The sequence below is a fragment of the Brienomyrus brachyistius genome, unplaced genomic scaffold (genome assembly GCF_023856365.1).
Source record: "Brienomyrus brachyistius isolate T26 unplaced genomic scaffold, BBRACH_0.4 scaffold85, whole genome shotgun sequence".
NCBI classification, from domain to species: domain Eukaryota; kingdom Metazoa; phylum Chordata; class Actinopteri; order Osteoglossiformes; family Mormyridae; genus Brienomyrus; species Brienomyrus brachyistius.
The window spans coordinates 726468-754260 of record NW_026042360.1 but is presented as its reverse complement, the minus strand read 5'-3'; the positions used below and the strand labels follow the sequence as shown (position 1 = coordinate 754260).

Genomic DNA, 27793 nt, shown 5'->3' with positions numbered 1-27793 from the left:
CGTGTTTATTGTGAGGGTGTGTACAGCTGACACGGTCTCCATGCACAATGTCAGTCACACTTGCTTTATAAAGACACCAGGCTCTACTCTACCGCGAACATCGCCTTCGGGCGCGTCTCCCTACTGCGTGAACGCGCTTCCGTTCCCAGGGAACGCTTTCAGTCGGCCGACTCCGCATTCCCGGCTGCTTTATTTAATCTGGGCCACCCCTTCTAATGACGACAATGTTTTAAATAAATATATATATCCACGGAGGCCAGTGGTCATACGTGCCGGTGCGGTCTGATACGGTCCAGGCGGTCTAGGCTGAAGCTGCAGTGTCTTGGCTACGTCCGTACTGTCGAAAAGCTCCCGGTAGCAAAGTGGATGAGGTTGATGCTGCTTTGCTGCACCTGGAAGGACGAGCGCATGGGAGAGGAGGAAGGTAAGCCCTCGCCCTATGGTCCTGCACGTTGGGGCCACTGGCCGCATTTCCCGGTCGGTGATGCGAGCATCGGGATCGGGGTCGGTGAAACACTCCGAAGGGTCTGGATCGCTTGTGAAATGTGATGCAACATTAGAGGGATGCATTGAACGATGCTGCATCTTAGGGATACAATGAGCGATGGCGCGTATGAATGGATGTTGGACCACACGGCAGGGTGCGTGTTTTGCTGCGGCAGTCCAGGTGGGTGTCATGACGGTGTGTCCGCTGATAAGGGATAGGCGATGCCATTCCTGCAAACATATGACAACTTACGGCTATCGCTGCGAAATCAAGGTCGCAGTGGCCAAACTCGGTGAAGACGCGATGGGTCCTAAAAAATTTATGCGACACGAGTCATGTAATCAGTTCATGATGCGCGTATATGGACGCAACTGCTCTGCTCTATTTTGCACAAGGGTTTTGTTAGTGAGAGAAATGCACACCAGAACAAATTCCTCTGCTTTTTACCATTTGGTCGGTCCATAAAGAATATAAGTCCGTGTCAGATATAATAGATTTTTTTGCCCGGTTAGATGCACTTTATCTGATTGCCAGGTTCGCCTGCAGCTCAGGAAACAGGAGTTAGATTATTTATTACAAGCGTTTCTCTGCTGGCAGGGATACAACCAAACGGGCACTTACATGATTAGACAAAAGTTGCTTTTGAAAGTGAGAAAATGTTAAACGCAGGACGTGTAATCTACGCCCCTCTGAAGTTCACCTTGAAGACGAACGTCCCGCTTGGCATTAAATATCAGCATTGGGACACGGATCATAAGAAATCGGCATGTTAAGCTCCAGTATATCGCCGGTTGGGCTCGCATGGTGGCACACAGAACCTGCGTTGCTGCTTTTGGCCCTTTGAACCGGGCGCTGTGGAGCTCTGGTACTTGGAGACGGCTGCCAGTCATGCTATTTAAATTACTTGGTCGTCAGTGATACGCTTTACATTCTCCTTCGTGCATAGTTAACACCAAATCCAGGAGTATAAATCCACAATTTCTTACCAGTCTGAAGACCCAACGATACGGCTGTAATTAACACTAGAGGCGGCTGCTCTCACGGGCCAGCCTGCGGTACTTTACTCTGGGACAAATAAAAGAATTCCCTTCAAAGTGGACATACAGCGTCTCCAGCTTGCACACGTTTACATTTCGCCTTTTCCCAAAATACAAGCTTCTTACTCGGATATTTATAGAGATGTTTTCTTTTTGGTGTACCCCGCTTATCTCAGTCTCTTTCCTTGTCCCAGGGGCTTAACGGGCAGGGAAACTGAGCATTTTCATGGGGCAGGTTTCCTAGAAAAACAAAAAAATCAGCTGGTCTACAAGCGCAGATAATCGCACAGCTCAGCTTAGGCAGAGTTTGGGGCACGCTGGAAAATAAACACCCCCCCCCAAGCAGAGATCTATTGTTTGTTTAGACACATGTGCCATCAGAAATACAGGGTTTTTCAGTTGAGGGTTCAAAGCCCAAACACACACACACACACCCACACAGTGACGCAAAGACTTGTTAATTACAGTACAGGAAACGCATCCTGGTGTGTGTGTGTTTGGGCTGTCATATCAGAGTATACACTTCGGAAAGATGTGCATGTTTACTGTTCCCATAATAGGGGGGCTATTATCGGATGGTTATGTAAATGAGTCGCACACCTAACATCACTAACAGTGCAGCCGCAGCGCAGCCTGTGGCAGTGGGGTCACGCTGGCATGTCACCTGTGTAGAGCCCGGCCTGGACGTCAGTGACAGCCGGGTGGCTCTGGGCTCCGCTCGTGGGCGTCCTGCACGACGGAGAGCAGCACTGCCCCCACTCTGATCTCACTGCCTCCTTCCCCATGGTTCTTGGCCTGTGAATCTGCTGCCTTCTCCCTTTGCTTCTGATGACGCAGTATTTTATTTATTTATTTATTTATTTATTTATTTACGTGCTCCTCCCGTGTTTCCGTCTGTCCGCAGCCGGTGAGAGCTTGCCCGTGTGTGCAGGATGTCAGCATCGCATCTACGACGAGCAGTATCTGCAGGCCCTCAATACAGACTGGCACACGGTGTGTTTCAGGTGAGTCACATGACCACACGATGATGCTGCAACTGTGTGGATTCCTCCCCCCCCCCCGTCTGCCCCCCCCCGGTCTGGTTCTATGTACTTTATCTGCACATGCAAGCAGAGGTTAGTTTGACCTGGTGTGATCTATGTATTATAAATGCCGATTAGGATGCGTGAGAGGCCTCTCTGGGCGGCCTGGGTTTACCTGCTACCAGCACAGCCTGTTCAGATGAGCCCAAACGAATGTTTTCTGACTGGGATTCCCGGAAATTTTGGAGCTTGATGGTGGACTTCGAGCTGGGGTACTCCCTGCTTCATTGTGCCGAGATTAACATGCCTGGATTATCCCCGCTGATCCCGGACACAATGCGCTCATGTGTCTTACGGCCAGCACGAGGACCGGGCTGCTTGGCCAGCGTCCAGCATGCGCTGCCGGAGCCCTTTTTGTCTCGTGGCGGCGACAGTCCGATTTCGCAGCTGTGTGCGTGGGAGTGAAAGTGAAGAATCGCTCTTGTCACTGACAACTGTTTACAGATTCCCCTTTTCTGAAGTTTCACTTCAGTACATAATTCATGTGCCAATTAGATTAAACTCACAATAAATATCACATTAATAGTCATATATTTTCAGTTTAATCGATAATTGCTGGGACACTGACACCTGTTCTTCACCCCCCCCCCCCCCGGTAGCTGTTACTCCCCCCCTCAGACCTGAGTGTCCATCTGTGTCCCCCCTCCTACCGCCATAATGGAGGCTGACAACCAGATTAGAGATGCTCTTTTCTATCATGTTTTTAATATACATATTTTCTCAGCTTTTTGGTGAATGCTGAATGGGGGTTTCCATGTCGCCTGTCAGGTCACGTGTTCATATACATGTATGAGCGGCCTCCGTCATTTGGGTTCTTGCATCCGCCGTGGAGGTTCTGATGGACAACACTGGACAGAACCTGCCCCATTTGAAGGCTCAGGGCTGAGAATTCCACCAGGGTCATCACTCATTACATTCCCTGGGTCTTGCTCTGGCTGCTGGCAGCATTAGTCATACTTGTTAAGGCCCTTCTGGTAACGGCCTCGCGCGAGCCGTGTTCTGGTAATGACGGGCCGCCCGCCCGCCTGCCTGCCTGCCTGCCTGCCTAGCGGCCTCGCGGCCTCGCGCGAGCCGTGTTCTGGTAATGACGGGCCGCCCGCCTCGCGCGAGCCGTGTTCTGGTAATGACGGGCCGCCCGCCTCGCGCGAGCCGTGTTCTGGTAATGACGGGCCGCCCGCCTCGCGCGAGCCGTGTTCTGGTAATGACGGGCCGCCCGCCTCGCGCGAGCCGTGTTCTGGTAATGACGGGCCGCCCGCCTCGCGCGAGCCGTGTTCTGGTAATGACGGGCCGCCCGCCTCGCGCGAGCCGTGTTCTGGTAATGACGGGCCGCCCGCGAGCCGTGTCCTGGTAATGACGGGCCGCCCGCGAGCCGCGTCCTGGTAATGACGGGCCGCCCGCGAGCCGCGTCCTGGTAATGACGGGCCGCCCGCGAGCCGCGTCCTGGTAATGACGGGCCGCCCGCGAGCCGCGTCCTGGTAATGACGGGCCGCCCGCGAGCCGCGTCCTGGTAATGACGGGCCGCCCGCGAGCCGCGTCCTGGTAATGACGGGCCGCCCGCGAGCCGCGTCCTGGTAATGACGGGCCGCCCGCGAGCCGCGTCCTGGTAATGACGGGCCGCCCGCGAGCCGCGTCCTGGTAATGACGGGCCGCCCGCGAGCCGCGTCCTGGTAATGACGGGCCGCCCGCGAGCCGCGTCCTGGTAATGACGGGCCGCCCGCGAGCCGCGTCCTGGTAATGACGGGCCGCCCGCGAGCCGCGTCCTGGTAATGACGGGCCGCCCGCGAGCCGTGTCCTGGTAATGACGGGCCGCCCGCCTAGCGCGAGCCGTGTCCTGGTAATGACGGGCTGCCTGCCTATGCAGGTTTGCGCCCAACCCAGATGGCCCAGGACAAAACCTGGCTTTGACTCTCAGGACCTTCAGAGAACCAGAACCCTGTTCTTCAGCTCTTCCGCCCCTTGAGAGATCCATGACCTTCTAGCCTCCCCACTGTTGCCCTGGTCCGACCTGCTAATCGCTGCCCCCTATCGGCGTGAATGTCAGTGCAGGATACTACGTGCAGAGTTCCCTTTTCACTGGGAGCCTGTCTGCTCTCCTGCCTCCCATTGCTTCTTAGTCAGAGGGATATTTAAACACAAACCCAGCTTGCTGTAAGTGTTATCATATATGTGATGACTCCTTTGTGATGTTAATACATGCACTTCTAATTTATGGTTAAATGATGTAATGTATCGCTCAACTAATATACCAAATACACCTGTTGGCTCACCAGTGATTTTTAGGTTGTCCTCCCAAAAAGTAATTTTTAGAACCTGCCAGTCTGGCTTTTCCTTTTTTTTTTTTTTTTTGTTGGGGGGGGTCCAGCCTTCCTAAATGTGGGAGTGATGTTTTCCACCCAAATCGGCCTGGTTCATGCTCCCTGAGGGCCCTTCAGGTCCCCTTGCTCGAACCCGTGACTGCTGTGCTGAAAGGGGGTCTGTTCTGGAATAGCAGAGAGGCTGAAAATGAGTTTTTATTCAAAAGCAGATGGGTGTCCTGGGGTTGGGGGGCAACATGCCCTCAGAGATCCACAGCCCACCCAGCCCTCACACTATTGCCCGAGTGCAGATCTGGCTGCTGCCCCCGGGCCTCTTGTGGTGGACTGAAGGGGCCTGGGGAGTGAGTCTGCCAATGGGGGGGTCGGTTATTATGAGCACCACTGGCTGAATACAGATCACAGTGCTAGATGTCTACCGAAATATCATCCTTCCAGCGAGCCAGGACCTGGGATCATGGCCTGTTATCTGTGCCGTTAACTTGGGGAAGAATAGAATTATTAGACTGGGGGAGCTTTGAGCTCTGTGACTGCAGCACTCCGCTCCTTTTGGGTCAGTCACCCACCTGCAGCCCGTTTTCTGCTTTGTCAGGATTTGGTGCCTCTTGGCGCCTGAATGCCCCCCCCACACACACTGATGCTGCAGTTGTCATGCACAATCCAGCCTTGCCGTGCAAAGGACACGTCCTGCGTCATGTGACTGAGCGCTCAGCCTCCGCAAGAGGAAGTCGCCGATGGGACCGTTTCCTCTCTCCCTCTGAGTGTTTCATCACGCAATAAGTTATTGCGAATCAGTAAACGATCCAATATTTTTCCGGGATACCTTGACCTGCCATTTTGTGGATTAATGCTTTTTCCCGCCATGTTAGACTGTCGCGGTTCACCGGCAGGATCGTCGGCACGTTCGGCTTGAAGTCGGTCTTCGCTTCTGCGCCCTGTTATACGTTTGGTTACGTTGCTGACTTTTTTTTTTTACCCAAATAAAAGCAACGTTTCTCGGCATCTAGATGTTTTTTTTTCCGTGGCGGTTTTGTCCATGCTGCGTGGTTCCCGGCGGGTTGTGGGTCTGCGTCCTTAAACATCCCTCCATGGCACAGTGGAGCTGCCATTTCTGGGATTCTGAACCTCTGGGTGAGTTTAAAGCCCCGAATCATGTAGCTTTAGTGGGGTTGGTTCGACGGTGCCGGAATGATCTGGAAACCTCCCTCTCCAATGTTTATTTAAAGCTGCATCTGTCTCCTGGGGCTGGCTGGTCTTGTGATGTCCCTGTGCTCTTGGTTTCCAGTTCCCCGGTACAGCAGTGGTTACCCGTCCTCCGGAAAACTCAAGGCCATGGGAGGGGAGAAGCCGGATTCTCAAGTAGACCGTCTCGTGGGGAGAGGCAATGTGATGGGGAAGCCCCGCCTCCCCTGTCACCAAGGAGACGGCAGGCCCAATGACACTGCGCCGAGAAGAATGGCGCTTTCAGGAGCCGGGAGCCAGAGAAGCAGCTCCAAGCTGGAGCATTCCGGAAGACCGGCCTTTCACCAGAACGGCCAGCGGATGCCCATGTCCAAGCGCCTCCACCACCTGCTCATATATATATATAAATAATGAGAAACCCGGGCCAAATTTGAGAAAGTCAAGGTTCCTGGGTTACAGTGATTGTTGGGGCCCAGCAACAGTCTAAAAGTTCCAGTATAAAGTCCGGACTGGAAAGGATAGATCCATGTTAGCTGTTGCATCTTGACACGTACTGGGGAGTTTGCGTTTCACACGGGGGGGGGGGAGGGCGGAGGCAGTGTCCACATGGATGCTCCTGGCAGCAATGCCACACTTTTTGTGCAATTCAGCAAATTGTTGCGCTAAGTGGGCTTATCTCCCCCTGTACAGAGGTTGCGTCACAGGGCCCAAAACGGCCTCATCCTGTCCGGGGGTGTTGGGCGGGGAGGAGGCGGCGAGGGGAGTTCATGTCATCGGGTCACGGCTGCTCCCAAAGAAGGAAGCAGTGGAGCAGCGTGGGCCCCCACCCCTTGCAGCGGTCCCGCGGCGTGACGCTCTCGCTCTCTCTCTCGCTCTTCCGGCTGTGCCGCCCGCCCTAAATCGAGCGAAGGTTTCCTGGTCGTGCCGAGAAGCGTCTTCGGCTCGGAGGAAGCATGATTCGGAGGAACCGGCTGTTTAGGAGAAAGTAAGTGGCCGTGTCTGGAAGGGCGGCGGAGGAGGGGAGTGGAGGAGATGGCTGGCCGCCTGTCCGTCCCCCTGTCACGGCGTCAGCCGGCTTCACAGTGTGATCCAGGTTTGACTGCTTTTGCAGTGGCCCGGTGCAGTGCTGCGCCTGCGTCCGCGGATGGGAGGCGCCGTTTGTTTCTGAGAACGCACTAATTTGTCTGTTCATTTTTCACAGTTATAGCCTTCCTGTTTTACTGTTCGTGTTTGTGTGGCACCGCTGCCGTTGGCGTGGGGAGGAAGTTGTTTTCAGGATGTGTGTGAGGGAGGGTGTGAGCTCGCGGCTTTGGGAGTGTGCCCCTCTGGGTCCCGGCGCGTGTCACCGTCCGCTGACAAACTTTGTGAGGTGCCGCTGAGCACGAGTCTCTTACTGTTTGGGGACATCCTGGGCATTTCAGCTTCTCTCCGCTGATACAGGCAAATGCAGCTATGAAGATCAGATGGTTAGTCAGCTTGTTGGTCAGATTAATCAGACTGTTTCACGGCACTGATGGAGCGATTTCAACACTTTCTTATTCTGTTCAGTTTCTGAACCAGAAAGCAGCTTAATGTTGCTTTTCCCGTGTGCAGATGTGAAGTACCACAATCACGGCTGCTGAAATCCCTTCAGTCAGACATAGGGAGCAGAAGTGAGGTGTTTGAGTACTGCCGAGTACTGCCGAGTACTACTGAGTACTGCCGAGTACTACTGAGTACTGCCGAGTACTACTGAGTACTGCCCCTCAACTGGCTGCTTGATGCAGGTGCTTTGGTTTCACGTTCGCTTGCTGGGCAGCTGCACATTTCTTTTTTGTTTTGATTTTTTTAATGAAATGCAACCATGTAAACCAAGCCTGATAGGTGGCCAGGTGAAGCATTCATCCAGATCTTTACCCACAATGCCCGTGGGCTTTTCCGCTGCAGGGTGGCTGTGTTGTTGCTGCAAGTTTCTAAGTTTTTAATTTAATTTTTTACATGAAATGCGACGGTTTAAATCAAGATGCACAGCCTGTTGGGGGGTCAGGAGAAGGGTTTACTCATATCTTTACCCACAATGCCTGTGAAAACGTGCTGAGACTGGCTGCATGGCCATGGTCAGGCCTTTCATGCTGAGATTGGGGCTGGGGAGGGCAGGCCAAAGGCTGACAGACTGACCGATGACCACCTCTGAGGAGGCAGAAAGCCAGCCAATGGTTAAACTTATGGATATCAATTAACTTAAATGAAATGGGAGGGAGATTAACTAACTGTGGGTCGATGGAGGGGTCAATAGAGGCCGGAGAGCTGACCGCAGGAGAGGGCCTTGCTGATGGAGCCAGCAAGCCGGGGGGGAGCAGGAGCCATTAGTGCGGTGATGTGTCCGGTCAATGGGTTTCGGTTTGAAGGCACATCTAATGTCCAACCTGCCAAAGTCACAAGGGCATGGACGGAAAGTCGAGCTGCGAAGAGTTAAAACTGTAAGTGATGCAAGCTGGCTGCCACCCGCCCCCCCCCAGGCTAGACCCTCCTACCAGGTGACCAGCTCTGTCCTTTTTGCTGAGGTTCCAGTACAGTGATCTGGGTGACTTGAGTTCCATTTTGAGCCGAAAGTGTTGTTTACCCAACACAGGAAGACAGACTGCTCCGCCCCCCCCCCCCAGCACTCCCCTGTTTATTTACAGTCCCACTGTAGTGTAAACTCTCCTGGGGGGTTATTCTGCTCTGCGGGAATTTGCTGTGGTATTCTCGAGTGGCACAGTTGGAGCGTGTAGCAGCACAGATGACAGCAGCAGACCCACTCAGCCATGGGGGGGGGGGGGTAACTGCCCCCCAGCTCATACCCAGTGGGGCGGAGAATCTGTCCCCCCCCCCAGCCCACACCCAGCGGGGCCTCAGACAGAGGATGAAAACCAGAGTGCACATTAGCTGTTCTGGGGTCAGTTTCTCTTCTGGCAAATCATCGTCTTCCTTCCTCTGAATCACAAAGCGGCCCTGAAGAAAAACAAACATTCCGTTTAGTTTGCGTTCGTCCTTTTGGCCGCACTTACGGGCCCTGGGCTGCGTGTATCTGCAGCGCGGCACGGCAGGAGTTAATGCAGATCAGCTGAGCCCACAGCTCTTACAGCAGCTGCTTCCTGATTGGACACAGTGTCCTGTAGGGAGGGGCCACGTTCAGCTGTGAACTTCCTTTATTCTTTATTTCAGAAGGATGCCTGCCATCGGTCTTTCCCATTCAGCAGTAGGACTGAGGATGTGCGTGAGGTGGGGCGGGGCAGGGTGGGGAGGGGGGGGGGGGCTGTACCACGTGATAGTGATCCTGGCCCATCGTTGTCCTTCTAAAAAAACTCCCCTCATTTCGCTGCCCCTCCTCCTCTGTCATGCATATTAGAAAGGCTCCGCTTATCCAGTGGGATTCTGGGAAAACGAAACAAGAGAAAATCTCCCCACAAAAGCAGTGCTGTTCTACTCCTCGGACCCAGCTGCCTCTCCCCACTCTTACGTGATGGTGCGGTGAAGCAGCATGAAAGCACAGCCAGACTGTATTCCTGTTCTGTCACTCAGAGGACGGTGCTAAGCTCATGATTACTATTCAGCCACAAATCTGTATGGAATTAATCACCCTGGCTGGGAGTGTTTGGACGGAGATGTTACACTGCTGCTGTTGTCTTCTTGTCAGTGATGATCGTGATATCAGCTGTAGATGTTCGTCTGATGGACCCTAAAGCGTCTTTAAGGTGATCTGAATGCTGCTGTCTGCATCACACTGCTGAGCTCAGCAAGCACACTCTGCTTTTTCTTGCCTTTTAAGCACCTCCCTCTCTCTACCCTGAGGACGGCAGCCAAGGACACGGCTTAGGGATGTCAGGGTTAAGGTGTCTCCCTGTGGGCCAGACAGGAAGTGTCGATGGGCTGGAGCAGAGAAATCGCATCTCCCGTGCCCACTGCCAGGTCCTCGAACGTGTGGTCTAAAATGCGGCACACTGAGGTGCAGCTCAGGCCCAGAGCTAGGTGTTGACATGTAGGGGAGGACGCTAGCCTGGAGGCTCCATGTGTTTGGGCACCAGTGAGCATGTGGGAGATCTTGCCTGTCTGTGTAATTGGAGAAAATCCCTCCTGCTCGCTGTACAGTCACAGGGACTGAGCCTTGGGGCCAGGTGGGGTTCCCTAGCGTCAGGAGATTGCAGCCCTCTGGCCAAAGGCTGGGGCGTGCGGGGGCAGGGGTGCAGGACAGCAAAAGTAGCGGCATGACTCTGAATTCGTCATCGTCACGCTCTCTCTGTCGTGAGAGATAAGACCCCTCCCCTCCCCCTTAGCCAGACAGGGCAGAGCTCATTCTCGGCGCCCCCCAGGATTTGTGCTGGCGGCGATACCACATGACAGAGAGACTCCCCTTCACGTCACCAAAAAAACCTCTCGGAAATTAATCTCCCTCTCAGCGTCCCGGCAATTTTTTAATGCTCTTCAGAGTTTTTTGTCTTCCAGCAAACATGCTGACCGGCAGCCTGTCAGTCACTCTTTGTGTGTGTGTGTGAGAGAGAGAGGAGAGAGGGCACTGTCTGGTCCAGGTCCTGACCCCACCCTTCATCGGACAAGGGTGTGTCCTTGTGGCACATGGGCCCTGGCAGATCCTGCCTGACTGGGGGCCCTCGGCGGGAGCGTCAGAGTCCTGAGTGGTCTGTCCAGCGGCGTGATGCAAAGCCCCTCAGCTTCACTGACCTGATGCGTTTAAAGTTTCAGTAGCTCTGCCTGGGATGGGGGGGGGGTCTAAAATTCTATACGCTTCACTGTTCTCTGTCCCCTTGACCCAGTTCTGCTTGCTTCAGCAGATGAGGGTTTATTGTACTGGGGGGGAAGGGAGGTCAATGTGGCCAGCAAACCAGCTCTAGGGGCTTGTGAATGCAAGTGGCAGATGTGAGCTGCCGGACGGATACTGCTGCGATCAACACCATCGATCTGCACAGCCGTGCCTTGGGGGGGGGGGGGGGGGTGGATGGGGGGTGTCATTTATCATAGTCTGTCTCTTGAAAGTCGGAGCCACAGAGGCACCATGCGGTCGAAGGCCTTGGTCCGGAGTTTTAGCGAATCGGCCACAGAGACGCCTACTTCAGTGACCTGCACACCCCCACATATCCGCAGGTCACTCATCGACCAGCTCGCCCTCCAGCGGATGGTGAGATCTCCCATTAAAGGATTAGTCTGCCACATTTCCGGGGCCCTCATTTCCCCCGGCTCTCCGGCGCCCTGGTTACTGGACCTCCTGCAGAACGGTGCCGGATTGCAGACTGACATGTTTACTGCCTGCTTCCCCGTGTGCTGATGTTGATAAAAACCCTGAGGCAGCAGCTGTAATCATGTCCCACACAGCCCCACCTCCACAGTGCTGTTTGATGGCATGTATGAGTCGTGTCAGTAGTGTCATGGGTGTGGTTTTGGGCTGAGTCGGTGCTCTTCTTGAGCGTGTCGGTGCTGTGGGTCGCCGCCCTTCCCAACCGTGTGCCGGTTCCGCGTGCCGGTTCCGCGTGCCGGTTCCGCGTGCCGGTTCCGCGGGTCACCGCTCTCCGTAACTCTTTCTCTTCTGTCCTCCCAGATGCTGTGAGTGTGGTGTCTCCCTATCACACTGGTACTATGAGAAGGACGGCCGGCTCTTCTGTAAGAAGGACTACTGGGCCAAGTTCGGGGAGCTGTGTCATGGCTGCTCGGAGCCCATCACCACGGGCCTCATCATGGTAAGGCCCTTGGGGGGAGGGGGGGGGACCCCAGACCTCAGTCTGCGCCAGTCTCCCACCAAGCTGTTCTCACCACCTCGATCAGATTACTCGAGGCTGGGCTCACAGGTTTAAATGCCCCCCCACTTTGTTAGTGGTCCAAATCTATTATTAAAAAAGGGGAACAGAGTTAGGGTGGTGCAGAGAGACTGGTCACATGACACACAGGTCGCTCATTTTTTGGAGATTCACTTCACTGGAGTTTCTGTTATTACTCTTTCATTTTAATAACTATGCTGATGTTATGAAGACGTAGACGTGCTGACGGTTGGTGTCTGTAGTTATACCTGGACAAATGTTCAGCTGGGCTTGGCCTGTACTCAGATTATACCGCATACTGCTGCATTTTGGGTGTAATTTTTATTACAATTTTAGCTTCCACCGAGTTTCAAAAGAAAATAACTGAGAGAAAACGTTAATTGTACCACGTTTCGCTTCGCAAAGATGCTCCCATTTTTGTCTTATGTCATACACCATGCGCACCCCTTTCTGGGGGGCGGTTAGACAATTTCATAATAATAATTGATACTTTATTGATCATTGTGAGAAAATTCTCTTTCCCTACAGAGATCAATATTATTATTATTATTATTATTATTGTTTTCGCCATAACCATGTGGTCCCAGTTGGTGACACAAATTCCCCGGGGGGGGGGGGGGTGCTCCCCATGATAAACTTTGCCCTTTGATATTGTTCCTTTTAAATATGATGTAAAAATACCATATATCGTGGTATAATGTCTGAAAAGTATGGAAAAAAATCCATGGTCAACCTCACATTTACTGGAAGGAAGGCCTGGGATACCTTAGAACTGCGGCTGAGGAGAGATGGATTTGCTGGTCACTGACATCACACTGGGACAGCTGGGGCTCAGCAGAGCCCGGCGGGCCGGTGTCTTCAGGCCTTGCAGCCCATACCTCAGCCTGACAGGAAGTGGCTGCTTACTTTACCCTCTGTCTCTCACTTCTGGCCTCGATCTCACCTCAGAGGACAGCACCACCTTGACGCTTCTATGTCCGTCCTGATCCAGAGGAGGCCCCCGGCCCTGTTTTTGCCCTAAAGCGATTTAACATAATCTAGCCTAATTTAGCAAGCCCTCCTTAGCTGTCCTCTGAGCTGCCGTGGTAAAGTGACCATCCGCAGTCTGTCTTTATCTCCCCCTTATTATTGGGAAGCCTGTTCCACTCTAACGTGCAGTATGTTCGCTATAGTTAAACTTTGTAGGGAGGGGGGCAGCGTGCTGCTCGTGGTGGCATAGCTTTCGCTTAGCAAGGTACGCTAACGGCGTCGGGGGGGGACCTGCAGTCTGTCGTCAGATGAGCGGTTTCAGAGAGCGGGATCCGATTCTTCGTGGTTTTGACACCGTCAACAGAACAGGAGACTCCGCTCATGAGGGCGGCAGCGTGCAGTGACCGACGCCCATGAGAGTAGCATGGTGACTCTGCTGACTCCCCGTGCGGGCGGCAGCGTGCAGTGACTCTGCTAACACTCTCTCGGTTTTCCCACTGAAGCGCTGGGCCGTAACTCCCGTTTCTTGATCGCTTTGCCTGGCATGACAGCATCGCGTGTGGCGGGAAGGATCTACTTCGCATTTCAGCTTCCCCTGAAACGAAAATAAGTGCCCTGAGTGTAACAGGCTTTTCCAGGCCGTGGGGCAGAATTCCCCCCCAGGCGTGTCCATGTCTCTCAGCCCTGTGCTGCGTTTGCTTATAATTACGTATCTCGTGAAGTGCCGTATTACACGACTGCATGCTGGGTACCACTGGTGCTCCGTACGCTGTTGCTTTACTGTGTACGTGCCCTGGGTGACCCCAGCCTCATGGATAGACCCCAAGGCCACCACTGCCCTGACCAGAATGACTACTTAGAATGTGGCTGGATAGATGGGTTATTTTGCACAGATTTCACTGCACCTAATCATCCAGTGCCAGAAACACTGTCGGCACTAACTGTGTGCTTGTTTCTGTTCATGTCGGCAACTGAAAACTGTCGTCACTGGGTACATGTTTGATCTGTGGGTCCTTTTATATTAGTGCTTGTTTATAACAGAGCTACGTCACGCCTGTTTCCATCATCAGTCTGCTGTTGCTTTGAAGACCCAGAGAAGGTCTGCAGCAGCCCAGCGCCGTGTCTCACTGTGTATTTGTTTGCCGCGAGGCCCAGCAGGCAGTGCCGCGGACGCCCCGCCCCACACTATTAATATCGGCTGAGTCAGATGTCGCTGATGCCAGCCTGACCCGTGCAGCCGGAAATCATCGATTAAAATCCGGCCGGTCTCATGTTGCCTTAAGCCTGCCGCTTCCTAGCCGCACATAAATAGCTCTTGCCAGGTGTTTTTCAGTGATTGTAGCCTTTGAGGAAATGGTCACATTGGGTTATTGTGAAGACTGCTGCATTATCAGGCCCCCGGACCTTTTTATAAGGTCAGAGGCGGGAGGTGGAGGAGCTGATCCCCAGTGATCTGTTATCTGAAGCCCGGTGAGACACCAATTGTTTTATTGTGTGGGTCTGTGAGAGTTTGCCTCACTCTGGGAATCGTGCACGGCCTCCAGGGGAGCCTTGGAAAATAAAATATCCTGCTCTGTCTTCACAAGAAACCCTAGGAAAAGGGTAGGAATGACACATGAAAAGAAGAGGGAATTGCTATTCAGCGAATCTTCGTTAGTTTGTCAAGGCCAGACAGCATGGTGGGGGGTTGGGGTGGGTGTGTGTGTGTGTGTGTGTGTGTGTGTGTGTGTGTGTGTGTGTGTTTGTGTGTGTGTGGCAGGGGGGTGGGGTTATGAAGAGTCCGGGGAAACAGCCAGCAAGCGTCTGTGTGGGCTGGGCCGGAAGAGAGCAAGAGAGCGAGCGAGCGTGAGAGAGAGAGAGAGAGAGAGAGAGAGAGAGAGAGATGGAGAGGAGGGGGAGGGGGTGTGGCGCAGCTTCAGAGATGACCTCATCGTCGGCAGCGTGGGCTGCTCCCTTCTGCTGCCGGGCTCAGCCGTTTTTGTTTTGACAGCGCGGTGCTGTCTCGGGCTCTCACTCTGGGCGTAGCGGTCAGGACGCCGCGATCGGGGCGCCATGGTGGGGGACCTCTTCCTCTGGGGCTCCTGCTGTCTTAGGCTGTGGAGGAAAGACAAGAAGGTAAGATGGCTTTCCTGGGGGCTGCGGCTGTCCTCACCGTCGCCACAGGGACCAGTAGCCTGCGCGTGTGTCTCTGAGTGTGTGCGTGCTGGTGTGGGGAAGATCACTTTGGTGTCATGCGTTTTGACGGTTGATGAAAGAGACTCTGCTGGTGATTTGCCAAGTCGTCCTTTGGGACCCGAAGCTGGTCTGCGGGATGATGATGTCACTGTGTTAAGGTACAGGACGGGGGCTGCTGGACACGTATCCGGTGTGTAATAGACCCTGAAGGCATCAGCCGGCACCTCTGAGTGTCACACAGTCCTCTGTTCTCCTCAGATAGCTGAAGGTTTTCTGTGTGGGTTATGATGGATGAAGGTCTTTTGGGGAGGGCTGCGCTGGGTCGTGCTTGCTTTAACATGGGAGATCTGGGCTGTGGGGGGGGGTGGAGAGGGCACATGGATAGGGGTCTGAGGCTTTGTTAAACATCGTCGGCTTCTTTGCACCGTCATAGGTCTGCTCTGTCGGCACGGGGGGGGGGGGAGGTCACCACCTGTCTGGTGCTCATAATGTAATGTTTTCGCTCATAAGCAGAATTCCAAAACGGTGGCATCAGTCAGTCTTGGAAAATGACGGATGGGGCCCAGTGATAATCTGTTTGTTTGCGGGGCATGTTTGATCATGTTCCCCAGGGTAACCAATAAGCTAGACAACCAGAGCTTATCGTCTCTGACTCACTCTAGTTTGGGTGCCGATGTTTCTTTACGCAATAAACAGCCTTGTTTAGGCCAGGCTGTGTGGTGACCTGGTGATCCTCAAGGAGATCCAGCTTCACACCACAAACTACAGCTCATTTTAGTTCCTAATCCTAATACATAACTGTCCTGTTCATATTTTCATTATGTCTGAAATGTGCTTTCCTGAATTTTGAGTGCATCTCAGTTTTTGTATTTGTATGTACATTATAACAGAAGTTTGTTACCTAATACAAAAAAGTAAAATTTATTTGTCCTTGTGTTTTTGGTCGATTTATACGTAGAAATGTTTGCAGTATTCTTCTGAGACACCAGTCTGATTCCCGACTCCCAGTCCGCAGCCTTCCGGAAAGTCCCTCTCTCCATCCGAACCTGAGTGTATCCGGTATCCCCGGGTTACATGAAATGTAAGCCCCCCCCCCCCAAGGAAAGGAGGACCGGATGTAGCGGTGTTCCCCAAAATAATGTGAAATCGATGGATGGATGGTTGGGAACTGAAATGTGACCAAACACAAAATGTCAGGGTTGGTTACAGTAATAATAGTAACGTTATTTGTGTAAGTGGCACGAAGGGCATCATAAAACGACCATAGAAAGCAAAGTAACAGGAAAGGCCTGTAACGTTATTGGGGTCAGTTATACAGACGCTCTTGCTGTCCTTCCCTACCTAGAAGCGTACCTAGAAATTTATGTCTAACATTCTGGCCCCCTTGACAAAATGTCGATATTGGCCCCCTCTACCCAATATTACATGCAATTTTACGCGTTCAAAGGCCCTTGTGAAGTGAGGAGGCCCCTGAATCTGCTTCGGTATCCGAGTCCAAAAGACTTTAGAAGTCGATGCAGCTTGTAGCATCCCGCCTAATCTGTCGGGCCGAGACGGCTGACTGTAAATGCCCCTGGGTTACGGCATGGTGGTGTTGGTGCGCGTTGTCGGCTTCTCTGGGTGTTTGCTGCCTTGTCTTTGTCCGGGTACCCCGCTGCCTTATGAGCATCTGGGGGTTGTGAGAACTCCTGTAAGTGACGTAGCAGAGTCACCGCGGTAACACTTCCCACATTTTTTTTCCCCCCAAGAGCAGCATCTGTCGTAGATTCTGTCATCACTCCTCGTGGTAACTCCCCCCCCCCCCCCCCCCCCCGCCCCCAAAATGTTGATTGATTTGAATGTGGCGGTTGTTGCTGAGGATGATGTCGTTGCACATCCGATAGAATGGAATGTCTACGTGTTCCGTGATGTCGATGGGGGGGGGGGGGGAGCTCGATGTTGGTGGGTTTCCTTTTTATGTTGGTGTATAAAAACCCCTAGCTGACGTCTTGGCAGCTTAGACGCATCAGCGTCAATTTTCACAGCCAACCCACTTGCCCCAAATCAGCTACAAAACAAAACCACACCCACCACATTTTGGCATGAAAAGGCCACCTGTCTTGCCTTGCTAGTGTCATTTGCATGGTATTTGTGTAAGGCATCCGCAGGCCTGTCACTCTGTGACCCGGAGAAAGTCTGCAGTGATCAGAATATTGTATTGCCAGGTCCATTGCAGAGCGTTTGCTGTTATAGGTCAGCCATGCGCTTGTATGTGAAGCTCTCGTCCTTTAAGGGCTTGGTCGTGTTTGTGTCTGGCTCTCTGGGCCTGTGCGGGCGTCTTGCACGCTAATTGCAGGGCTGTACTCTGCAGAACACGCTGGTGGGGTGCACTTGTGAAATCGCCCTTCACTTAACCGGGGTGGGACTGCACCAGCTCTCCCAAATTGGTACCTTTTTCTTCCCTGGGCACCATCATCTTTTGGGGTATTCTGGCTTTCCTTTACACTCGGCGAAGCTCCTCTGTGCTTTGGCTGAGTTCTGACTCGGAGTATAATGAACTTTATCTCGGAGCGGCTCAGGGGCGAGAGACGTGCCCACGATGGCCCACACTGCCATTTGACCCACGTGTGCAAATTAAAATGTGCCTCACTAGTGAGGGCCACAGAACAGATGCTATTGTCCTCATCTGTTTCCATGGAAATACTCCCTGGGGAGTTGCCACACTTAAGTGTGTTCACTGATTTTATTTGATTTTTTTTTAACCCAAATACTTAAATTTTATAAAAACGTCTGTCGGTCTGTTTTTACATTCTTGTAGCACTTCGGTATCTTCTAAGAGAAGCAGATGTTCCGCGCGACAGCGTCAGGCAGCTGAAGCGTATTTAGCCATAGAGGCATAAATCTAGATGCATCTTAAAACCACAGTGCAGTTTTTGCTCAGGCTATCCTGCGCTATGCCGCACTGAAAAGGTGAAATTCAAGTGTTTATAACATGTTTACAAATTAATATCGGGGTTCCAGGAATACTAATGTTTGCAGTGACCAGTGATCTCGCTTTCACATGTGGACAACAGGAACGACCTTTTACTTCCACCTTCTGTTGCCACATACAGAGTTTTTCTGTTTCTCCTCTCGGCTTAAGTGTTTTGAAACTATGAAAACTTTATCATGGGGAAGCCCCTTGTTGTCATTTCAAAGGGTGCTTTTTTTTTTTTTGCAAGAATATTGACGTGGTGCCGCCCTTTCACATCTCCTTCCCTACCCTGCACTCTTCCCGTCCACAGGTTGCAGGGGAACAGAAATATCACCCAGAATGCTTCACGTGTCTGAACTGCCGGGCCTTCATTGGGGACGGGGACACCTATGCCCTGGTGGAACGCTCCAAACTCTACTGGTGAGTACAGGCAAGACCATGTACAGGGGACCGGGAGCGGAGCCGAGAGGAACACCCTGCGAACTCCTCCATGAAAGCCAGCCCTGTGGAGCCCTTCTGCCAGTGCGTCCTGAGTGTGAGGCTGAACCTGGAAAGGGTGAATAGAAAGCAGGTTCCCTGGAAGTAAAGCCCACATGAGAAGGGATGTGAGCTGAAACAGAACCCTTATTGTCTCTGGCTCCCAGAGAGGAAGTGCATTAGCGGATAGTCCCACAGATAACAATCCTGCCACATCTGTTCTGTCACACCACAAGCTTGTGGTTGTGGGGGTGGATCTTTTTTTTCCCCCACAAAATAATCAATGAGTGAGAATGGTCTGCTACTTGTTTTAACCCTCTGGGGTCGAATGCATGAGCGGGGATGCAGTGTATTTTTGCATCTATTTCAGTTTTTTTCTTGCTGAAATCTTTATGAAGAAGTATTAAAGTTTTTAAAACTAGATTAAATCGACAAAAAAGTAAACCATGTCACCTTACTTTGTTTAACCTGCTTGGGGGGCGTGTAGTACCGCTCTCACCTGAAGATCACTATTCGCATTCTAAACTGCCGCATTACCGCATATTCAAATCGCATTCGCATGGTAATTTGATGAACAATGCAGCGGTGAAACACGATCCAGATACATCCCCATCAGCGCCATAAAAGGGGGGGTGGGGGGGTGGCCAGGTGTGATTGGCTCATGCAAACATATGAGAGCTCCTAAGTATTCAATGAAAGGAGACCAGAAATAGTGACACGAGTTCGGTTTTTCTTATTTATTTATCCAAATGAATGTTGCAACTACACCATTTAGTCATCTTCACGTAGCCAAGACTTTGGTGATCAGATATCTGGGATCAAAACAAACTGCCACCATTGCTTACTATGTACTTTTGTAATGTTTCTGCAAGTGTTCCAAACTGCATTTTGCAATGTTTATACTTCAACATAAATCTGACATATTTACAATTTGACATCAAAGTAGACTAAGATTAAGATGAGTTTAATGCCAAAACAAATATATAAGAAATAAACTTAATTCATGGCAAATACATTATGATATTTTAAAGAAATGCCCCAGTCAGTGAGAGTGTGTTCCCTACCCCTAGACTCCAGAGTCTACCAATTGTGGAAATGATCCTCTCCCCTCCCCAGCGGGCACTGCTACTACCAGACCATCGTGACCCCTGTGACCTTGCCAGACTCCCCCTGCTCTAAGATCCCCCACACGGTGACGCTGGTGTCCATTCCGGCCTCCACTGATGGCAAGCGTGGATTCTCCATCTCCATCGACCAGGGCTGCAGCTCCAACGGCTTCGGTCACAGTGGCGTCCCGGCGGAGCACGGCCACACGGTCCGAGTGTCAGAGTGAGTCCATGGGGTCTCTGGGGAGCCGGGAGGAGGGGGCACATCCATTAAAGCTCTCGCTTTACTATCGGACAGAACAGCCGGCATTTGCTAAGAGACCCAGTTTCCTACACAGGGCCTCTGCTCATTCCATGTAACCCATTCATTCAGGAGTTAAATACTCTGTGACTGTGAGTCTTTATACTGAACTGGTTGGTTCAAACTAAATCCTGGTCTGGATTTTTACTTTGTGGACCTGAATGTCCACCTCTGCTAACGGGTACCAGCAGCTATGAGAACCGATCCAAAAGGCTCCCGATTCAGCTTATCGCTTCTTTGTCCTGAAATGTCACGTTCAAATATTTTTTTTTGTCATGGAAAATAAAGGACATTTCTTGCTCTGTTTGCCACACGATGATTTGCTGTTAGCCTCCCATGCGTATTTTTTAAGGAGAAACATCAAAGTCAAAATTTTGCCGGTTTAACCAAAAATGTAAGTTCACCCTCAGTTCCCTCTTAAATCCCCCCCCCCCCCCAAACTCGGTACCAAAACAAAGCTTTGGATCAATGACTGAAATGAAAGTGAGGTTCCCTGTCATCAGGTGAAGGGGTATCCCAATAGCCATTTGATATAAAACTGTGGAAATGATTCTCTCCTTTTGCTGGTTCGAATCCCCAACCAATAAAGTACCACTGAAGCATTCTGAGCAAGGTCTCGCCCCCAAGCACTGCTCCCCGGGCGCTGAATTAGCTGCCCCCTGCTATGTCACATTGTCACATATGGGTTAAATGCTCAGGACACATTTCGTTGTCGTGCACTGTGTGCTGTAGTGTGTCAACAATGACAACTAACCACTTCCACTTCACTTAAAAACATGCCGACTTATTAAATTTAATTCTTAATTTTTCCCTGCCAGTACGTTTTAATAAAGAGAGAAATTAGTGGACCCATGACAGTTTGCTGTGCTGATCAGCCCGTCAGCTTTACTACAGGATGATTATCCACCAACCTGTCATGGACACATCAGCCTGCTGGGCCTGGGAACCAGGGAACCTACACCAACCACTGTCTGCTCTGCCATCTCACGCTGACCCGTGTATCTGCACAGGGTGGACACGGAGTGTATTAGCCCAGATGTAAAGAACTCCATACACGTAGGGGATCGGATCCTGGAGATCAACGGGACCCCCATCCGGAACGTTCCGCTGGATGAAGTAAGGAGTGCGGCGTTTTGAACACGCTCCGCCAAAGGGCTGTGGACTGGATAGCATGTGACCTGCTGCATCTGTCTCCAACCCAGATCGACCAGCTCATCCAGGAAACCAGCCGTCTTCTGCAGCTGACTATCGAACATGACCCCCACGACCAGGGGGATTCCAGGGACCTCCTGGACAGCCCTAGCCCCCTTTCGGAAGTGTGCAGCCCTGTGGGACCGATCACACACCCACCCAACTCGGATGTCCACAGCTTGCGTACCAGGGTCATTACGTGAGTATGCTGCTCTGGGGGCACGAGATGAACTCGTAAGTGGGTGGGGGGTAGAGGAGCAGATGGGTAGTGGTTTAGGACGCAGGGCTATAATTCAGCTGTTGGCGGGGCGGGGGGGGGGGGGAGGGGGGCACTGTAACCTAAGCTGCTCCCATTAAGCTTCTGTATTAATGGAGGAAAGCCGTTGTTCTGGGAGGAAGAGTCGCTGAGTATGTGGCTGGGGCTGACAGTGTCCCTCCCCCTGCCCACCTGCGCAGGCGCAGTTACAGCATCGACAAGTCGCCGTGCTCCAGCAACACGGCCTCTCCGCTGTCACAGCGGAAGGACATCGCCCGCTCCGAATCGCTGCGCGTCGTGTCCAACCGGACGCACCGCATCTTCCGGCCATCTGACCTCATCCACGGCGAAGTGCTGGGCAAGGGCTGCTTCGGGCAGGCCGTCAAGGTACCGCCTCGGCCTCGGCACTACCGCCTTTTTCCTGCGTGTACGGGACGGCCTTCACCTTGCGTTTTCACGCAGTGCCATAATTACCACACCCGGCAGAACTAATTATTACTGAACACTAGGGGGCGCTTGTGTTTGGCAATAACAGAAATGGTTATTCTGTGTTCCCAACAGCAGGGCGCAGCACTGAGACATTTTAGATGGGTTAAAAAACAAGTGGATAGTGAGAGTAGGATGATAGCAGCAGGTATGTATATTAGCATATGATGTTGAATATACAAATGATATACAACCTTACATTTGGTTATCTCTTGAAATACATTTATTTTTCAAAATATTTGTATACGGTTCAGCTTGCGAATCTTACAGCAGTGGCAGTAACACCAGAATCCCCTCAGGACACAGAAAAACACTGTTTGATTCTTGTTTGCAAATTGCAGTCGCTCCGAATATTTAAAAAAAAAATCTGGTTTCAACAAACTTCCTCTTTGTCTCACCATGTTCGAAGACATATTCTTGCTGAGACGAGCAGGACAGGGTTAGAGTTCAGTGAGCGTCTGTTTTTGACCTTATAAATGTCAGCAGGCGGATGAATGTCAGGGGATAGAACAGGTATAACCAGGCGCTCCTTGATGACATCACTATTATGCGCCCGCACAGGTGACACACCGGGAGACGGGGGAGGTGATGGTGATGAAGGAGCTCATCCGCTTTGATGATGACACTCAGAGAACCTTCCTCAAGGAGGTAAGCAGGGTGGGGGGGGGGACAGAGGTCAGAGGGTGGGTGCACCAGACCGTGTGACGTGGGTCATCGAGACCTGTTTTGAGCGGCTGTGTTGCAGGAAGGGTTTTATCACACAGATAAGTAGCCAAGCTTGTGGGACATTTGCGTGCAAAATGAAGGCCACATTTAGAAAGTTGAGTGACGAGCGGCACAAGATAAAATAAACCACAAAAAAGAAGAACTGACGTTTTTCTCCGTGCTGCCTCCAGTCTTCGGAAACTAATACCAACAAGTTGTGGGAAGGCAGAGCTGCTACCCAGACATCCGTGTTTTCAGTTTGTGGTGTCCCGAGGCTGCGTTGTCGTGCACCAAGAGCATGTCCACAAAGCCTGTCCCAGTCAGCTGTGACCTAGCATCACTTCCGGAGCCTGTAGCCAGGAACTCGCCTGCTGGAGACAGAGCAATGGCAAGGGGTTAATTGGCACTGTACCCATGGTCATGGCAGGCGGCATACAAGTGTGTGTCACCCCCAGCTAATGGCGTGAGGAGGCTGCTCAGCCACAGACTGTGTGTCAGCTGTAGTTTTAACCCCCCACCACAGTGTCATGCTCACAAAATTACCACAAGTAGCAGTGCAGTGAAACAAGTAGTATTTCTTAGTACCCAGATGGCAAAGATCGTACATGTGATCACTACACTAGTCTTGCTAACTCGCCTCCCAAGAACGAACTTGGGGTGCAATGAATCATGAGATTGGTCTTGTTAGACGGGGATGCTACCGATGTATCCTTGATATCTGGGGCGGAGCAAGAACGACATTCCAGGGACTTTTACCATCCTCCTTACTTCTGTGTTTTACTATTGGAACTGGTCTTCGGCAATGGAAGATGACGTAACACACGTACGCGAGGACACAAGTGCAGTCAAGTACGCGTACTGAGAAATGCCCCTTTCTGAGCAACAGGACAGCAGCCCAAACCAAGAAGTACAGGTAGAGTGTAGAGAGGACAGCAACCTCCAGTGACTGTGTGAACTCTCCACCAGGTGAAAGTAATGCGCTGCCTTGACCATCCCAACGTGCTGAAGTTCATTGGAGTCCTGTACAAGGACAAGAGACTCAACTTTATTGCGGAGTACATCAAAGGTGGCACCCTGAGAGACATCATCAAGAAGATGGTGAGCGTGCACTTCGGTGTCTACGAGTGCCTCAGCAGAAAGCGTAATGCCCGACGTGAACAGGCTCATGCATTAAGAAATACCCCCTTTTTGTCTATGAACAGGACAACCAGTACCCATGGAACCAGAGAGTCGGCTTCGCCAGGGACATTGCAGCAGGCATGGTGAGTTCCCTGCATCTCACTGCCCCCTTGTGGCCATCAGTGGGTCACACATACCAAGCTGCAAAATACACTATATGGACAAAAGTACTGGGACACGCCTCTTAATCACTGAATTCTGTTTTTTCAATCAGACCCATTGCTACAGGTGTATAAAATCAAGCACCCAGCCATGCAGTCAGGTTTACAAGCATTCGTGAAAGAATGAGTTCTGAACAGTTTGGTGAATTTGAGCATGGTACTGCCATAAGATGCCACCTCTGCAATAAGTCAGTCTGTGAAATCTCTTCCCTGCTAGATATTCCATGGCCAACTGCAAGTCAGTTTATTGCAAAGTGAAGCATTTAGGAGGAAGAGAAACGCGCTTCTCTGTCTGGCAGTCTGATGGATGAGTCTGGGTTTGGCGGATGTCAGGAGAACGTTACCTGCCTGACTGCACTGTGCCGACTGCATGATTTGGTTGGAGGAGGGATAATGGTATGGGGGTGTTTATCAGGGGCTGGGTCCCTTAGTTCCAGTAGAAGAAACTTCTGATGCTTCAGCATACGAAGACGTTTTGGACAATTCTGTGCTTCTTTGTGGGAACGGTTTAGGGGACGGCCTCTCTGTTCCAGCATGACTGTGCCCCAGTGCACATGGTTGGGTGAGTTTGGTGTGGAAGAACTTATTTGACCCGCACAGAGTCCTGACCTCAACCCCATCAAACACCTTTTGGGATGAACTAGAATGGAGATTGTGAGCCAGGCCTTCATGTCCAACATCAGTGCCTGACCTCACAAATGCTCTTCTGGATGAATGGGCAAAAACTCCCACAGACTCACTCCAAAATCCTGTAGAAAACCTCCCCAGAGGAGTGGCAGTTCTTATGGCTGCAAAGGGGAACCAGCTCCATATTAATGCCTATGGATTTATAATGTGATGCCATAGACGTTCCTGTGGGTGTAATGGCCAGGTGTCCCAATACGTTTTTCCATGTAGTGCATGAAAGAAGGTATCTCATGTGAAAATGAATAGAATATTTGTTACGAGTTTGTTGCATAGTTATAGTTGTTGGTATGTGGTAAGTTCACCCAGATTACTCAACACACCAAAAGGGTTAAATGGCCAGCTGAACCAGAACATCGTCAACATTCTTCTTAAAGGTTTGTCTTGACTGTATCTGCGATTTTTGTTTCTGTCTTTCAGACGTACCTGCATTCCATGAATATCATTCACCGGGATCTGAATTCCCACAACTGTCTCGTCAGAGAGGCAAGTGTTGAGATGCGATGAAAGTTTCCTTTGCTTTCTGTCTGATGGGAGTTAAGCAGACACACCCGTCTGACACACCGACAGACCTTTGTTTCTATATGAGAAACCTCTTTTGTTATGACACGCTTCAGCGGGAGGCCGGCTTTCAGTAGTCCTGACTCCAACCCCTGTTCTCACCCATCGTCAGTTCTGGTTGCGATCCCCATGTTTCTTAGTGTGTTGGAAAAATGCATGAGCCTCCAGGTGTAAGATGGCTTAACCTTGATGGGTGTGTTTTAAGGTCTAAACCTTTCTTATTTTCGGGGCTCCTGATATAAGAGTTAGGGGTTAGAGGCGCTGTGAGTGGGTCAGGTGTGGCTGTGAAGTTCTTGACCCCACGTCTCCTGCCTTCTGTCCACAGAACAACAGTGTGGTGGTAGCTGACTTTGGACTCGCCCGTCTCATGGTGGAGGACAAAAACCCGGACAGGCTGTCCACCGGCAAAATCCAGGGCCTGAAGAAGCCAGACCGGCGGAAGCGGTACACTGTTGTGGGGAACCCCTACTGGATGGCCCCCGAGATGATCCAGGGTGAGAATTCCTGTTCTTGATAAATTTCCTGTACCTCCAACGGCCCCCTAATTCCAGGAAAATGAGAGAACGATTGCGAACCATCTTGGTCAACTAGCATTGATGGCCAATTAATTCTGAATCGACAACAATAGAACCAATGACTTGGGTAGATTACAGCTTATAGACCAAAACTGTTCATAATGTTCCTTCTAATTTAACCTTTATCTACCTGCTACCCACAGGAAAGAGCTACGATGAAAAAGTGGACATCTTTTCCTTTGGTATCATGCTCTGTGAGGTAAGGACTCAAGGCTAAAGCTATGGAATTATCTTGGGCTGGGCGTTAAGGTTTTAAAATGGCTCTAGCTGCTGGCTTTAATAGGGGATACCAAGATGGCGGTGTTTCAAAGGGTTTGTCTGCATGGCACTGTAAAAAATCTGAAAATACCACAGTGGTTTTAAGAAGCAGGTCATTACAGACCAATTTTTGAGGGAGGCTCTCCTCATGTGGTTAGTGCTCACCAGGAAGTTGAACGCAGTCTCCCAATGGCCTTGCCGCTTTTTTGCTTGCCTGACATTGGCCCATGTCTACCTTCTCCCTGGAAGATCATTGGCAGAGTGAATGCAGACCCGGACTACCTGCCCCGGGGTATGGACTTCGGGCTCAACGTCAGGGGATTCCTGGAGCACTACTACTCTACAGATTGCCCCTCGTCATTCTTCCCCATGGCTGTCATGTGCTGCGACCTTGATGCCGAGAAGCGGTAAGAAGCAGCTCGCCGGTGGCGTCAAAGTCAAGAACGTGACCTGGTAACCAAAAGGTCATTGGGTCAAGCAGATAGCTTCAGCTAAGATGCTTCAAGAAATAGCCTTACAGTAGCCAAATCTGTAAACAGTTATACAAAAATAACTGGTAGAGACCCATGGTCTTCGAACACAAAACACTTAGAGAAAGTCGATTTCAGGTCCCAGTCTTAATGCTTAATGAATCTTTGCTGAGGGACTCTTGGGCACGCTAAAGAACTAATGGTATTGATCGGCACGGCTGTGGATAGCCGGGAGAGATGTGCAGGGGGGTGTAACACAGCGGCTGTTCCTCCTGCAGACCTGCATTTGCCAAGTTGGAGGAATGGCTGGAAAACCTAAAGATGCACCTGGACATCCGGCTGCCACTCACCTCCGAGCTGGACCAAGTACACCGCAACTTCTGGCAGGACCACCCCAGCTCGGACAACGGGCTACACACGCACCCAGAGCAGCCCGAGTAGGGCGCCCTCTGGGGGGGATGGGGCTGGAGGTGACGGACCTCTGCTAGACCCCAAGGACGTAGATTGAGAGGTTTTAGAGGGGCTTGAGCCCCATCACACATAGCAGTGCTGACTGGTGCCATGGCAGTCACTGAAAGCTCTATAGATAACTGTTAGCATGATGTCCACAAGGGGGCGCTGTGGCAATCGATGTCGGGGCAGCTTGGCTGGGATGCTGCCCAGAATGCTTCAAGATGTTCTTTCAAATCCCACTCAAGCCATTGTCGTGGTTTTGGGCCAGTCCTTGACCTTGGAACGTCATTCTTGTCTCAGCTTCTGTGCGATGAGCACCGCGATAGTGTATGTTGTGCTGTTGCACGTCTCGGGGGTTCGTGTTTTAGCCCACAGACGCTCCTTGTTCAGCTTTGGCCTGTTCTGCTGTATTCCCGTGCTGTGTGCTTATGGGTAACGTCTCTTGGTGTCATTTAATGCCTTTAATGCAATTTTATTTTTTCCCATTCGGAAAACAGGCAGGAAGTCAGGACTTTAAATGACATGGCCGTTTCTGTGGTAACGCAGGATGCAATTCTTTTTGAATGGCATCTGAGAGAAGGGAGCAGATGTATGACCATGGTGTCTCACTTCTGCCCCCTTGTGTTCCTTCAGCACTGGTGCCACCCAATGTGTCAGACTAGCTGAGGAAGCTAACATACATTTGTCAGACGCTCCATTTGTCTGCAGATCTCCTGACGGTCACCTCAGCTCACCTGTAATGGCATCCCTATGGAGTTCTGGTCACCTGTTCACACATTATCCCTGTATATAGCTGATGGAATCGAGTAATGTAAATGTTTTAAATATTGTATATGTACAGAAATATTTTGTATATTGATGCTACATTGCCATATTTTTATTAAGAGACGTGATGAGAATTTCAAAAGGAAAAAAAAAAAAACAGGCAAAAGCCAAATTGGAGCAAG

At 51.4% G+C, this 27793-nt stretch overlaps 1 protein-coding gene across 5 annotated transcripts; it reads left to right on the top strand.

The window, feature by feature from the left end:
- Positions 1 to 121: 121 nt before the first annotated feature.
- Positions 122 to 27793, top strand: LOC125727064 (LIM domain kinase 1-like). Of its 5 annotated transcripts, none has more exons than XM_049003688.1 (16): positions 122 to 424; positions 2429 to 2528; positions 11670 to 11808; positions 18294 to 18403; positions 19577 to 19789; positions 20878 to 20983; positions 21070 to 21257; positions 21515 to 21701; positions 22362 to 22448; positions 23472 to 23603; positions 23708 to 23767; positions 24950 to 25015; positions 25416 to 25584; positions 25809 to 25864; positions 26173 to 26330; positions 26672 to 27793. In XM_049003688.1, exons 1-16 carry the CDS (start codon positions 367 to 369, stop codon positions 26832 to 26834), a joined length of 1992 nt encoding a protein of 663 aa, XP_048859645.1. In that variant the 5' UTR covers positions 122 to 366; the 3' UTR covers positions 26835 to 27793. The 5 variants fall into 5 exon arrangements, with proteins under 5 accessions (XP_048859645.1, XP_048859646.1, XP_048859647.1 ...); XM_049003689.1 differs by lacking the exon at positions 122 to 424 and adding an exon at positions 6204 to 7085; XM_049003690.1 differs by lacking the exons at positions 122 to 424; positions 2429 to 2528 and adding exons at positions 5870 to 6049; positions 6204 to 7085.